Genomic DNA, 16,216 nt, shown 5'->3' on the forward strand with positions numbered 1-16,216 from the left:
GTATGAATGAGTAGTATGCGTTGATTCTATAATTGGGTTTTATTATATGTATAAAGTTTGTGACCAAGTCAGTTACCACGGACGTTCGTATCAGGGGTTTAATTTGTTTTCAAAATATTGCAGTAAAACAACGGATATAAAGTATACGTTTCAACATGAATAATTCAAGAGTTCCTTCGACAGATGGGTATGTATGTCTATCTCCGATATCTTGTCTTTAGTTCGCGAAAGAGACGTTAGATAGCGAATTATTAATAATGTTTTGATATGCATGCATGCTCGATAAAGTTTAGCCCACGATAACTGGTTTCTTCGCGCAATATACTATATAGCGTCCTTGGCAGAGCAGACAAGATTTTTTGATATTCTTGATTTTAAAATATTTTGAAGAATTGAAAAAATGTGGATCTCTTTTTTATTATTATTGATGAAAGTCCAACTTTTGTGGTCACAAACAAAACCCCGCGGAATTATATCTATCTTTAAAAGTGTTACTGGCAGTGACACTGATAGATGTCCTAGGAAGAACACAAAGCTAAACTGAGGTAAATATGAAAACCGAAAAAATAACTGTCACTCAAAACTACAAAAAAAAAATGAATGTGAAAGGGGCCGACATGCACTTCTTTAAAATGTCTTGATCACTCAAAGCAGGTTACGTATGGTGAACATGATAAAGTTTGGCAAATCCTGTATGTTAGTATCTAGAGAATCCGCTATTATGACTATTTATGGCTGACGATATATATGAAACCACTTCAAAACAGGTAAAGTCTGTTCATAGATATAAGAAAGTGACTAACTGATACGAATTAAGGAAAGACCCGCGCAAGCTGTAAGAATGAAATATGGCCGAACAGGTCCGTACTTTGCGTAGAATTTAATTATTTGCAGTTTTGTTAGGAAAGATACTAAATAATATTTTTTATTTATGTATGTATTTACGTTTAAATCTAAAAAAAAATTACCAATCATTTTTATTACCTACTTAAATTAGTTAAAATTATTCACATAATATATCAGTATCGCTATCGCTATCATCGCCTGTTCTAATTATTATTTGTTCTCTATTATTTGCAATATGGATATACGATTGTTATGCTTTTTCTATATGTTTAACACAATTTTCCCAACTTTGGGGAGAGAATCTTTAATATTTTTCGCAGACAGAGAAAGTCATTTGGAATCCAACCATCTTTAGAGCCAGCATGCAAAATAGTTATTCTTTTATCTCTTTTTGATGGCGCGTTTGTTTTACACTTTCAGTTGAGTTAACGCAATCATTTTGCGGGGTATCATAGTGTCGAACCAGGTTTCATCCAAGTAAATAATTGGCCTTTGTTGTTCTCTGTAAATCCTAATTTTTTCTAGATATTCCAGTCGCCATTTCCGAATACTAAAAGATTCCATTAAAACTTGCCTTTTGTCATTATTTGCAAATCTAAAACCTATGTGTTGAATACACTTCGATAAGGTAGTTCTGCCACATTTAATACCGGTTTCATCTTTTTCAACCCTCCTAATTAAGATATCTAATGTAGGCACGCCTTGTTCCTCGTATAACTGGTAAATTTTACGCCGTATTATATCTTGATCACTTTCATCTACACTCGAGAAAATGTCAGAATCGCTTCTTTTTTTCCTCGTTGAAATGGGATTATTCACAATTTTCCATACAGTTGATGTTGGAATTTTCGTCAATGTGATCATCTAAAGATGCTTGCTTGCTGGCATCACGTTCAATGAAAGTCAAATAAACATTGTTTATAACTTCCTTAGACTGAATAGAATAGTGTTTTCCACATTTGGGCGGGAGCATCTCCTGAGATATACTAGACTCGCACATATTTTGCATAATTCGCACACGATTCAACACACGTTGTATTACACACGAAATAAGAATGATTACTAATAAACTTAAACTAAGTAGTATACCAAACCAAAGAATATTAAAAACAGGAAGGTCTAAAATTGTTTTCTATTACGGACCATAATTTTACCTGAATTTAAATTCCGAAACTTTAGGTAATGTATGTTAATGACCACCCTTAGATAATCTCATTCAAAAGCAATTTGTCACTTTCTAATATCTATAAACGGACTCTAACCGCAGCTATTCTACTCATCATCTACACTGCGTCAATATTGTTAATGAACTACCATCGAAAATTACGAAGATAAGTAGTCACCAACACAAATTAAAACCCTGGCTATTAGATTAGAAGCATGCCAGTATAAAATATCTTCAAAAACCACTTGATATTGTGCCATTTTGTTCCGCCGTTTCATTTTGTCATTTATAAATTATGGTACTCTGGAAAATAAAGTATTATTATTAGAAGATATACTATTTCGAAAGGAGACATTAGTAGCTACTCAATTCTTTTCATTCGGAATAACAAACGTGCAAACACTACGTACAAACAAAATAAATAAACGACACTGTAAATGTGAGTTTGACTCGGCACAAGCAGAGCCCGGCGGTCCGGTTTTTAAGAAACGATACTCTGAACAAGTTAGTTGTTAGGTACATTTTTGCAAAATTTATCAAAAAATGCCCGAAGCTGACGTCTTAAAGTGTCACTTATCGCACACGTGATCAGTGTATAATGGGGTATTTTAAAGAAGATAGTTGAAAAAAAAATCTTTTAAAACTAGCAATGTCTTCTTCGATTCGATTCGGTCGAAACGATACGCGGATTGATAATTACAGTTTTTGCGGTATATTTTTGATTATTTGATTTTGATTTAAAAATCAAAAATGCTAAAGTTTGATAAATTTTCCACAAGTGCCTGAAGAATTTTTATTCATTCGAGGCTCTACTGAGTTTTAAAAATACAATTACGGTTGAAAATTTAGGACATTAAAAGCGCGTTCGCTTGAATTTACTTTCCTTTGTGCGTCAAATTATATCGTCGCGAAATTGGAGTGTTTTAATAATATTAGAAATCCCGGACCCGTATCCAATTCTCCGGTTCTTGCGTTTTATCCGGCCAAGTTCGCCAGAATAAACACCGCCGTATAAACAGGATAATTAAAATCGCTTTCAGCGAGACTTCTTGCTGGAATGTAATTTGATACGAGCGTCGAAAAATGGCCTGAAACTAAACGGGGATTCGTATTATTATAAAAGCCCGTTTTGTTACTACAAAAATATGAACGTCGTTTATACAATTTGAAAAGGCCAGTGGATTTAGGCAAGCGTGTCACTCAACCGACCCTGTTTTCGAACAAAATATCCCTCAAGTTTGTCGATGTTAACGGACACGAGGTAAACAAGTCTCATAAATATTTTGTTTTCCTCGATACATACGAAAAAAAAAACGTTCTTTCCCTTCGATGAAAAGCGCGAAAGTATCCGTCGATCGTTTGGGAAAAACTTCAGAAACTAAAAGTTTTTCTTACTCGGAGAACCTTGAAAGTTTCGGAATTATAATTGATACGTACGTATATTCCAAAAAAGAAGCGAACGAAATACGCCGTGATCGGTCTAATTTGCGTTAAAAAACTTTTCAATCGATGTTACATTCTAATGGGGTGGATAAACGACGGAAAGGAAGTTAATAAGCCGGAAATTTTGACGATTTCTGAGTCGCTGAAGGTTTGAGCGTATCGCTTTTATTTATTATTGAGTAATGTGAGTAAGTGATAATGTGAAATCATAGAAAAATTTGTTTTCTAAATTAATAACAAAATAAATGAAATAACTTAATCGAAATTATGGCAAATGATTTTTGGACAATAGTGAAGCTGCTTGTAATTAATATATATATGTATATATATATATATATATATATATATATATATATATATATATATATATATATATATATATATATATATATATTCTCACGTATTGATTCACGGATGGAAAAATGTGATGACACTATATTCCGGGATATCATCCGTTCGCTCGTTGAACTCCGACTGGAATCCTGCAAATCTTGCATCCGACTGGAATCCTGCAGACGTTTCGCCAAAATCTCACTTGGCATCTTCAATGCTCGCGCTCCGAGTGTTCGAAGTGTTTTCGGAGCGCGAGCATTGAAGATGCCAAGTGAGATTTTGGCGAAACGTCTGCAGGTTTCCAGTCGGATGCAAGATTTGCAGGATTCCAGTCGGAGTTCAACGAGCGAACGGATGATATCCCGGAATATAGTGTCATCATATATATATATATATATATATATATATATATATATATATATATATATATATATATATATATATATATATATATATATATATATATATATATATATATATATATATATATATGTATAATAAATTGTTGTGAGAAATATAGCTTATCTTCAAGAACTGTGTGCATTTCGTAAATCTTCTTCAATATATGTGTAAAAGATTTGAAATACCAACGCAAGGACAGTCGAAAAGTCTACTAGTCTTTCGTAATCCAAAATCTTAAGGAACCAGTACCACTGGAGATCCTTGTACTGTTTTAGCATCCGGAGCGGTGGAGTATAGCTAGCGAGGGTCCAAGATTTATTCAACATCCAAAGATGTCGCCACTAACATGTTAAAATTATTTCTTAAGACATATTGACACTAACATCACTACACCACATTCACTTTTGCTTTAGGTGTAGATAAACACCTTAAATGTCACCTTGACCGATATTTACAAAGAAACTAAACAAAATTAACCTAAACGTAAAAAAACGTACATACCTACTATTATTGTACATTGACGTGCTTATTTAATATTTGAAACAGCTAAATAAGTTCGTTGATTGAACAATTAAGGAGCAGATAGATATCGACAGTAGACAACTGTTCCATAAGTAACAGACGGTCCGCCACACACCTCCGAATCCGGCATAAAATCGTCAAAACAATCTGGCTAAAATGCGAATGACATTTGTCGTTATTGTTATCCCACTTGGTTTGCGGCCCAGAAAGTCCTTTGCAGAATTTAATTTTAAGTGGTTATTGATCCATCTTTGCCCACGGAACCCTGAAGCCTCGTAAAATGTAGACCTTTTGTTGCGTTTCGGCGACCAGAATTTCAATGCCTCGCTTTTTTGCGATGTTTCCCCGCAAAGCGGTAATTATTATTCAGGTTTTCCCAGCACTTTGAATTTCGCCGTTACCTCGATATATTGTAACATAAAAATGAGACGGAGTAAAGTCTTTGCGATGCACTTAGGAACGGATAATTTAAAAATGGTTTTTAATTTTTCAGAAAATCCCAAGTTTAGTGCTCCAATCACGAACGTAACAGTACCAGTTGGACGGGAAGCAATATTGGAATGCCTAGTGGAAGATTTGGGGGCATTTAAGGTAGGTTATCAGCTAGATTCCATCGTATCGTTCCTATGGAAATACAGAGTAAATTAAAATCGCAATCTAACGGCTAGTATGTTGTGTTATGTTGTTAAGATCCTTAGATTAATTTCTTGAAGCAGATTAGGTTTGTTTCATTTTGATACATTGCAACCAAGTTACTCCAAAAATTGTGGATTTTGAGATTCGATCCTCGTTTCATTGAAGCTTTATCTAAGTTTTCATGTAAGCAAAAAATGTCTCTAGATCAGATAGATTTCCTAATATGCCTAAAATTCAAAAAGATTAAAAAACTGATATCAACAACCGGTCAATTTTTTCAATTACCTGTAAATATTATTTAAATTGACGATACATTCTTTCTTTTCAAAATGACGAGGGAGAATTACCAATTAAGTGACTTGAAGCCGTATGATCCACATCTCATTTAGAAAAAGCCTATCCAATTTTGTATCGCTCAATGGTAATTTTGAATAAAAATTACTGTCGTGTGACAGCACTGATAAATATTACTGATGATATAATTAAAGCAACTGATGAAAACAAACTCACATTTCTTGTATCCTTGGACTACACAATACGATACTGTAAATCATCAAGTATTAAGCTCTATTTTATATTTTAAATGGATATCCAGGAGTGTGGATCGATTGTCGACTGTAGATAAGAAATATCAATCGGTATCCTGCAACAATAACTATATATATAACTATATATATATATATATATATATATATATATATATATATATATATATATATATATTTGAAACAAGTAGGCATGAATAAGATTCAAAAATTGCGATTTATAACACATAATCCAACAAGTCATAGGTTGACACCAAGTCAATCGATAAATATTGACATTCAGCTAGACTCTCTAACCTAATAAAAAATCGTATACACTACGTGTAAAATTACACCAAATGTTCACAGTGTTCAAATGTCCGTTTTCGGGAAAGATTTATCCCTCCGAAACACCACATAGGAATGCTTAAATTGGCTGGCTTTTACTTGATGAAAATCCATTTATCAAAATAAATAAGAACTAAAAGTTCAGATTTTCACGGAATTATACATTTGATAAAGACACGGTGTTGTCGAAGCAGTCGTCACGTAGAAATATATAATTTCGTGAAAATCTGAACTTTTATTTCTTATATATTTTTAGGAATGCTTAGATTATCTTTTTCGTATCCTAGTGTATCTATTTTTAATCTACTACCATTCGAGATCTTTAATGTAAATAACAGATTTGTGTCTTATTTGAAAAACAAACGCTCGTAATTAATTCTTATCTCTTTTTGTTATTTTACAACACTGCTGGAATGCATAGATTATCTTTTCCGTATCAGAGTGTATTTATTTTTAATCTACTACCATTCGAGATCTTTATTGTAAATAACAGATTTCTAACCTATTTGGAAAACAAACACTCCTAATTAAATCTTAACCAACTAAATTTATGACGATAAATAATGGTTAGGGGTAATTACCGTTATAGTATAATTTCTTTGGGTAATATCCATTAGTGCATATGTATTGGACGGAGGACAGTATTGCATCGTGCAGTCTACATTTCTTTTTTCGGGTTTGATGGAATAAAAGATGAGGCTTTTTTGTTAGACCCATGAACTCAGTGTCTCCCCTTATGTTTATAAATGTATTTATTATTTTAAATCTCAAATAAAACACCTTATAGCTGTTATAGTGATACCACTGACATCAGTAAGAATTTAGGTATGAAATCAAATAGTTATATAGTCTGCCTGAATCTTCATCGTGCTGACTTTTACTCGGAATGAAATTAAACTCTGGTCCGGTATATAATAAAGGACAGAACATTAGGGACGGACATTCAAAGGTTTTGGTGATAATGTAGTTGTTTTTGTTTATTTATTTATATGTATACATAATTACATTTTTATTCTTAATGTCTAAATATAATGCTGTTTCACTATCAGAGGGGTTATTGAAATTAATTATAGTGGGATTTATGCCTGTTTTGTATAGAAATGTGAGAGTCCTCAATTTTTATATTGTGCTGTACTGAATTTTTGCAGCTTTCAATTGGTATGTTATTAATTACATTTTTTTTATCAACTAACTCTCACCTTTGAAATTACTTGGTTCCAAAAATGCTCCATGGTATTAAACATGCCATGAAATGAAAAACAGTTGCGCTTTTTTGCAACTAAATTTAAAATGAATATCATTTTCTAACAAATATTCCTGGATTCCAGTTTTTGAACTTGATGATGCTGCGTAGCGGACGGCTGTGGTTGCTTGCGTTATCCATGACAATAACACTGTTATTGGGAATGTTCTTTAAATGATTATTTTGAAACCAATTTCCGAAAAGTTCGCATTATATGTTCCAAGCTGGACTCTTTAATATTCTCTGCAGCCAACAGCAAGCGTTTTGGGACATATATTTCTTCCGACCCGGCGTGTATTACGGTGATGCGTTTTCCTTTATTTGAAGGTGCTTTGATCTGACAGTTTTGAGTGCAATCAGCCCATCCTCAAAGTGCGTAATCTGTGTGATTCCACTATTACTTGCCTTATTTGCGGTATTTAAATCCCATGTTACAAACAACTTGTATGGAGGGTGGTACGGCTTATATTTATTTTGGTTTATCTTCTTCTAGCTTCTTATTCAGTTTATCCAGGGTAGGTCCTGATCACTATTGTCTTTACGGTGAGTTTGAAAATCATTTCGTTTTTTCCTTTTTTTCAATTCTCCACTATTAATAATATCCCTTATAGACGATATTACCGTTTTTGTAAGTAGACAGGTTTCTTTTAAAGCATTTTGTTTAATAAGTCCTATACTGATTAAAGTTTCTGCCTTGTTACAATAACAAGTTTTTGGGGACGATATTAGTGAAACGCTCTTTGCCATATTTAAAGGTACACATGACCTAAAGCTTTTTTTATTGGTGAATAGGTTTCGATTACAAAGTTGGTCACGACCTCACCACAGCAACATTCAAAGCAAATACCACGAAAGTCACGGAAATAGAATTATATCGAAATAATCTTTTTACAATCAAACGGCATACAAATTTGGGGACCCTTTCGCATTACCGTGTCGGTTGTAAACAAATATATGCGACGCAATTAAATAGTTAAGCGATACTCTCTGTGTGTTTAGCAACTAAATTGGAAACATATTTGCCTTAATTTAGCCGTGATTAAACTAGAATTACATATTAATGCCCGGGCGGCGGGCATTGTGTGCCGATGTGTGCGGGATCGTTAAAAAATTAGCACAAAAGGCCCCGCCGTGATTGAGGAATTAATAATTCGATAGTAACGATGCCAAATTCAAAAGGGTTTTCGCAAGCAAAAGAGGCTACCGGGCGTTTTTTTTTTAAAAAAAAATATTGTGAAACCGTTCAGAGTGGACGGTGCTGTATCATAGCAGCTAACAGTGTTTGGTCGAAACTGAACAAACTTTAATATTTTTTGGACTTATTGAATGTTCGACAAATCGTGTCAATTCAATATGACAAAATTTAACAGAATTAAATTGCGAAAAATAAATTTTGGTCGAAGTGATGAAAAATTGCAGAGTATTTTAGGTATTGACAGCTTATAGAACTTCTGAAAATAAATTTCATTCTGTCACTCAAACATAACGGACGTTTTCAGGTTCGCGAAGCTGATTTTTATCTATAAAATATAATGTCTTCCAGCGTAAAAAGTCGTTCTTAATGAAAATGCTGTAATGAAACTAATCCTAAAGCTTGTCCTAATAGAGCCTGGTTGGAGAAAATTTCAGATATTTATTCAAAATACAAAAAAATTCGTACGCGAATCAAAATTTTCATGTACATTTAGTTTTTTTCTTGTTTGCAGTAACTTTTTGTCCTGTAGACTATGGACTCTGTCCAAATAATTCAAAATATCACTTAAACAGCAAAAAAAGTATTTTAAATGGGAGAAAACCTTTAATTCATTTGTACTCTGGATCCTTGCAAATACGGCTGAATGAATCGGAAACTAGAAATTAAACCTAGGATAGAGTAAGCAAAAAGGACTCTTCTCAGACTCAAAAGTTCTTCACAAACCTAAAGAAGCGAGGACGCTCAAAGCTGTCACACGATTGGTAAAATTTAAGCATTCGAAATGTTGAGAAGGATGCTTAAGTTATCATGGATCGAACGCGTCAGAAATGCTTCGAATGATTCAACTGGAATATTAAGAATTCTTCGAACACTCGGAAAGGAGAAAAATATCTTACTTCGGACATATTGTACGTGGAGAACGACACCACTTGCAACGCCTCCTTTTACATTTATTGACTACGTTTCGTACAAAAGGAACGTACAATTGTAGCAAGTCAGAAGTTATATTCAAGTGTAATAAAATCACATTAAAAAATAACATAAAAACATACATCTAATACAAACAAAATTATACAGTACTATACAGTTTTATAGCGCATCGATACCAGTGACAGTGTCAATGTATGCTCGCAGGGAGTAAAAACAATGCCGTTGTAGGAATTCTTTAATAGTATGTTTAAATTTTTTATTGCTCATCTTTTTCACGGTACCTAGCAAAATATTATACAATTTCAGGTTCAACGAGTTGCTCTCAGACTTCCTCAGTCTAAAGCTAGGCCTAGGCCGTCCCCCGAACGAGTTGGATAGGAATGGCAATCAGAATTAGCGCTAAAGTTTTCTTTCGTTCTTTGTATCTCTAATACCTGGTAGTAGATATAGATGCAAGGAAGGGGCATCACTTTAAATTTTTTAAAATAGGGTTGACAATGGTCCCTATATGCTATATTAGCAACTACTCGGATGGCCCTTTTCTGCAATTTAAAAATCTCCACAGCAGCTGAGGAATCACCCCACAGCACCGTGCCATAGCATAAGTGCGAATGCAACCAAGGAAAATAGACCATAATCAGAGTCCTTGTTCTTATCAGGCCTCTCAGTCGTCGAAGAACTAATATGTTACTGGACAATCTATTTTTCAGGTCTGAGATATGTTGTTTCCAATTTAGACTATCAGCATTAGGATCGCCAAGCAACTTGACGGACTGTCCACTATTTCGCAAGCAATTGGTACACAATACTCTGGATCTTGTCTAAATTTAATTTAAGATAATTATTTTCGAACCAGACATTAGCCCTGTCCTCTGACATGCCAACCCTAACAGACAACTCCTCGACACTCTTAGCAGATGTAGTGAAGGATGTATCGTCCGCAAACATCACGCAGTGATTGGGGGCCAAGAAATGATAAAGGTCATTTATGTAGATTGTAAATAGTAGCTGGCCCAAGACGGAACCCTGGGGCACCCCGCTTACTACTGATTCAAGTGATGAACGGTCATCCTGATATTTTACAAACTGCTGTCGGCCTTGCAAGTAGGACGCTATAAGATCTAAGGGCAGATCTCGTATACCATATCTATATAGCTTTTTAATAAGAAGCTGGTGAGAAACACATTCGAAGGCCCTGGAGAGATCACACAAGGTCGAACCAACTAATTCACCCCCCTCGAGGCCCTCAACTATCCCACTCACAACTTTAGACACTGCTTGGATCGTCGAACACCCTCCCCTAAATCCAAACTGACCAGCACAAAGACATTCGATCTTATTAATATAAGAAGTTAGCTGATCTTTTAGTAAGATCTCAAAAATTTTTCCGAACAAAGGCACGATTGAAATCGGCCTGTAATTGTTAACATCATTTATATCACCTGCCTTATAGATTGGAACTACTCTTGAAATCTTACACAGCGATACAATACATTTATTAAATAAAGTGGTTAATGGCAGTGTGATGTACTCAACCAGTCCCTTCACCAAGACACTATTGATATCATAAGCATAGCTAGAATAAGATTTTTTTAATCTTAGTATGGCTCGGTACGTATCCTCACAAGTTATCGGATGCAAAAAAAAGTAGTTTCCTCCAATGGAATCCCTTCAACACATGCACTCTGTACATTGTGATTCACCGTTAAGATCTTTATAATATTACTCGAGACAGAACTAAAAAAACTGTTATGATCGTTTGATGATAAATCAGATTCTTTATCACATCTCCCAAGACAATTTCTTTCATAGTTCACGATTTTCCAGACATTTATTGGTGCATTTTTGGATAAAGCCATTAAAGGCAGCTTTTTTGATTTGTTGAATTTTTTGTTGATATTCCTTATTTAGTGATTTATACACTTCTATATATGGAGGGTTCTGTGAGACTTTACTGAGAGTTTTAACAGCTGACACTCTGTTTCTAAGAGCTACAAGCTATAAGCTATAAGCCAAAGATTTTGAGAATGGGTGATACGTATGAGGCTACGACCCACGGCATCATACTTACACAACCACAAAAAAAAAACAGAATTTCGCCCCGCTTAGCGTAGCATGGTTAAGAAAATATCAGGTTCCATTGTTAAAAAAACACATTTTGAAGGAATCCCCTTGCCATAAAATAATATGATAATATATATTGCGTGTTTAATGGTTAAGCACTTTGTACATAAGTCGTCAACTGATAACGATTTTTTTGGATACGAGGATCTTAATTCAACAGAAAATGTGCTTATATATACCGAGTTCAAGTTGAACACATCTATCAAAGCAAGATGCGTTTAATAGAAAGTTGCGCACTGCTAGCTTTATTATGTAGCTATGCGCTGGCAGGTAAACTATTCAAGTCGTGCACGATAGCAAATTGCAACTGATATTTTTAGATTTCCAGCCTAAACTCGCCGCGTCCTCCAATGGCAAATATTACGTCTCCTTAGACAAAGCCAATTTTTTCCAAGCGTTTTTGAATTGTCGTAGCGCTGGCTTGCAATTGGCTAGTATACGCTCCCAGAAGGAGGAAAAGGACATTGAAGAAGCGATAAAGGGTGCCAACCCTGGAGGTAACACTATTATAATAAACTTCTTTTGGAAATTAACGCACTACAAATTTTGTAATTATGGTTTTGTTTTTTTCACTCTTTATTTCATCACAATTACTGCAATATAATACGAAGGGGTACCCATAAAAAACCGGAATTGAATTGCCGCGTGCAGAGCTTATATCGTACACCTTTCTGCCGCTAGGTTGTGAATAGTACAACTTATTGCAAGTTCAACGCCACCTTCGTTTTAAATTTAACTTGTCTTGTTCACTTGCAGTGCCATTTTTTGTTAACGCTGTATTTTTGTTATTTCGTTTTTTTCGATGGCAAGTTTAAAAGAACAACGTGCAGCTGTGAAATTTTGTTTTCTGCTCGGTAAAAGTGCTACTGAAACTGTTTCAATGTTAAAAACAGCTTATAAAGACGATGCGATGAGAAAAACTCAAGTGTACCAGTGGTTTGTTCGCTTCAAAAATGGCGACGAGTCAATTGATGACCGACCTCGTTCTGGACGTCCATTAACTGCTCGCATCGACGAAAATATTGAAAAGATTCGAGAGTTTGTGCTCACAGACCGTCGACAGACAATTGAACAATTATCAAAGATTAGTGGGTTGTCTTGGAGCACGGTTCAGCTAATTTTAACCGAAGATTTGAGAATGAAAAGAGTTGCTGCCAAGTTTGTTCCTCGTGTTCTGAATCAACCGCTTGAACGGATCCAGATTTTCTTTCAAAGACTAGTGACGAGTCATGGTGCTATGGTTACGATTCAGGAACGAAGCAACTGTCCAGCCAATGGAAGACGTCACTGTCTCCCCGTCAAATTCAACATCAAAACGATGCAGATTTGCTTTTTCGACATCAACGGCGTAGTTCATGCAGAGTTCGTTCCACCAGGTGAGGCCGTTAATCAAGCTTTTTATCTGGAAGTTTTAAGAAGATTGCGCAACAGTATTCAACAAAAAAGACCCGATTTGTGGCGGGCAGGGGACTGGTTTTTTCCCCACGATAATGCACCTGGTTCCTCTGCCCCATGCATCTTACTCGCCTGATCTCGCTCCGTGTGACTTCTTATTTCCACGTATGAAAAGGGACATGAAAGGACAGCGATTTGACAACATTGAAGAGGTCAAGAAAAAAACGAGGGATGTAGCTGTCGGCTATAGCCAAAGATGATTATAAAAAATGTTTCGAACAGTGGAAGCACCACTGGGACAAATGTATTAGTTGTAATGGAGAGTATTTTGAAGGGGATAAGATCGTTCTGTGATTTTCAAAACAATATATAGTTTATAAAAAATGATTCCGGTTTCTTTTGGCTACCCCCTCGTAAGTAAGGAATATTGCGCCGGAAAACATTTAATTTTTAATAATAATTCGAATGATTATACGTTTAGTGGTCAGATATAAAATCTTAGATAATAAAGAAATCTACTGTACTTCACTAACAATGAGAATTTCCAATTTGCAATAAAATAGATGAACTTCAAAAATGCGTATTACCTCCTCGAGCTCTTATCACTAGTTGCATTCCTCGGTAAATCTCGTTTTTTAATCTCGGATGGTTGCTTGAGGAATGTTTTCCCATTCAAATCTTGTAGGCTAATGGAGGCAGAAATATGACGCTGAAATACTTTATGTAGAGTATCGGAAAGATGCTCTATTGGATTTCAGTCTAGGCTGCGTGTTGATTACTCCAAAATTTGGATGTTAAATTCATTAAAGTCAATGATCTTGAATAATGCTTTTAATAAAACTTCTGGATTCCTCCTGCGTTGGTTTTTGCTTAGTCGAAATTGCTGACGTTTCGCCAATCATCCTGTTGGCTTCTTCAGAGCTTGACTGAAACTGACTGGTATTTTACTCTGTACCTGCTTATATATTGCTAGGGGCGAGGGGGGTGGGGGGTATAAACACCTTCTCGGATGACTGATTCCCAAAATGGGGACAGGTAGAGACCTGAGTCCCGATTAAGATTGTTAGGTTGTTTATAGATTTCTATAGACTCTCGGATTTTTCGTTGGTAGAAGAATTGATTACATGCAAGAATTTTAGTTTTAGGGAATAAAATTTTATGCCCGGTTTCATGAGTGTGTTCCGCAACAGCTGATGAGTTTATTTGTCTTAGTCGTAAGGCTCTTTCGTGTTCTTTGAGCCTAGCTGATATTTTTCGTCCGGTCTCTCCAATGTATTTTTTACCGTATATGCATGGAATGCTGTAAACTCCTGGCGTCTCAAATGGAACTTTCTCTTTCACGGACCGCAGATGTTGAGAGATTTTTGGACAAGTGCTAAATCTGGTTTTGAAGTTATACTTCTTCAGAACTTTTGACATATGGTCAGTGATGTTTTGAATGTAAGGAAGGACCACAAGGCCTCATTGCTATTGGAAGGTTATGGTGAAGTGTATTTTTTGATGGAACGTTTAATATCTTTTGTGGAAATTATTAGAGAGAAGAGCAGAGGTAAGGTGTTTCAATTCTGTTTTCAGTGACTCGGGCTGAGATAGTTTTACAAGAGTTAAACAAGAGAGTTGATAACCGATGATTTTTGGACCGGAAGGTGATGTGACCATGCATTAAGGTATCGGTCTGTGTGCGTAGGTTTTCTGTAAACACAATGACCCAATGTTAAGTCTGATTTTCTATTGATAAGAATATCTAAGAATGGCAGTTTTTTATTAGCGTCCAACTCAATGGTAAAACGTATTAGGGTGTATCGAGTTTAAATGTCTAAGAAAATCTAGTAGGGTTTCTTGACGATGGGGCCAAATAACAATTTTTCGACTACACAAGCATTACAGTAGCCTGTGGAAATTTCTCTGAAAGATCTTGAATAATGTTTTCTAGACGAATAGGAACCAGCTCTGTGCATGCCTCAAAATATATTGCTCCTCAGATCATTTTTGAACCATCTGGGTCCTTTGGAGAGATAGTACAATATAAAAAATGGCTCCAGGTCTGCACCATACTCTATCACATCCAGTTATATATTGCCCCTCAGATCATTTTTAAACCATCTGGGTCCTTTGGAGAGATAGTACAATAAAAAAATGACTCCAAGTCTGCACCACACTCTATCACATCCACTTATTTATATTCCCGTGTGAATGATCTCTTCTTCTTCTTATCTTCGGATGTTTACCTACCGAACTTTTGATTTGGAGTAGCAGAAGTTCATATTTCTCTCCTCGAAATATTTTTTCTCTCTAGCGGATCCTAATCTACATAATTTGTGATCTGTAAAAAGTAGAGGTGCAGCCTTCTATTAACCAATCTGATTCCTTTATGTCTTTACTTGAGGCTAGTACATGTCTGTTTCGTAATATCTGTTGTCGAAGAAAGCGCTTATCAATTTCATTTGTAGCCCTTTTTCTGCATTGACTACATTTTTTATGGTGTGTTCCGGTTTGGCTACATAACGCATACTTCTTCTCTCTTTTAACAAAGTTGAAGCTTTTAGGCAATCAACGTTCAGAGAGAACTTCTCTCACTTAATCAAATAACATACAGCAGTGAAAACAGTACAAAACTATAAAAAACAACATGAGCAAACTAAGATTTATAACAGTAATTGGGGGATATCCTTTTAAACAATACAACTAATTCAGAAAATATATGTGGTGCGTTAATTTTGAACAGCAATATATAAGTATATGTTGACAAGGCCATTTCAACTATTGCAGTCACCTATTTGAACGGATTCTGGACTTCGGGTACGAATTTAGCTAACATCGCGAGTTCGCAGTATTATTGGTTGTCCACCGGTGGTATGGCAATTTATACTAAATGGTTAGCAGGCGAACCCAACAACCAATTAAACAACGAGCATTGTTTGGAAATTTTTTTGGGTGAAGATAAAAAATTCGTCTGGAACGATTCTGTTTGCACCGTAAACTACAGATACGTCTGTCAAGATACTATATAAATGGTTTCCTAATAAATGTCTTTGGTTAATACTTATTGACTTTTATTTTAGTCTTCTGTTGCTCATGGGTTAGTGCCCAATTCAGTATCGATAGTTAAG

The 16,216-nt window shown here is 35.2% G+C and overlaps 2 protein-coding genes across 4 annotated transcripts in view; both read left to right on the forward strand.

The window, feature by feature from the left end:
- LOC132700907 (limbic system-associated membrane protein-like) overlaps nt 1-16,216 on the forward strand; it is a 157,718-nt gene that overhangs the window by 94,743 nt on the left and 46,759 nt on the right. Inside the window, exon 2 of one of the 3 annotated variants that reach the window (XM_060668488.1) lies at nt 5,205-5,302. In XM_060668488.1, coding sequence (XP_060524471.1) covers nt 5,205-5,302 — 98 coding nt within the window. Of the gene's footprint in view, nt 1-5,204; nt 5,303-13,024; nt 13,088-16,090; nt 16,142-16,216 lie in introns of those variants that run through there. The other 2 variants (XM_060668489.1, XM_060668490.1) reach the window with 2 other exon arrangements.
- Nucleotides 11,886-16,146, forward strand: LOC132700909 (C-type lectin 37Db-like). The gene is made up of 3 exons (XM_060668493.1): nt 11,886-11,981; nt 12,032-12,208; nt 15,876-16,146. Exons 1-3 carry the CDS (start codon nt 11,924-11,926, stop codon nt 16,115-16,117), a joined length of 477 nt encoding a protein of 158 aa, XP_060524476.1. The 5' UTR covers nt 11,886-11,923; the 3' UTR covers nt 16,118-16,146.

The sequence above is a fragment of the Cylas formicarius genome, unplaced genomic scaffold (assembly GCF_029955315.1).
Source record: "Cylas formicarius isolate icCylForm1 unplaced genomic scaffold, icCylForm1.1 PGA_scaffold_4__25_contigs__length_36172078, whole genome shotgun sequence".
In the NCBI taxonomy this organism is placed as follows: Eukaryota; Metazoa; Arthropoda; class Insecta; order Coleoptera; family Brentidae; genus Cylas; species Cylas formicarius.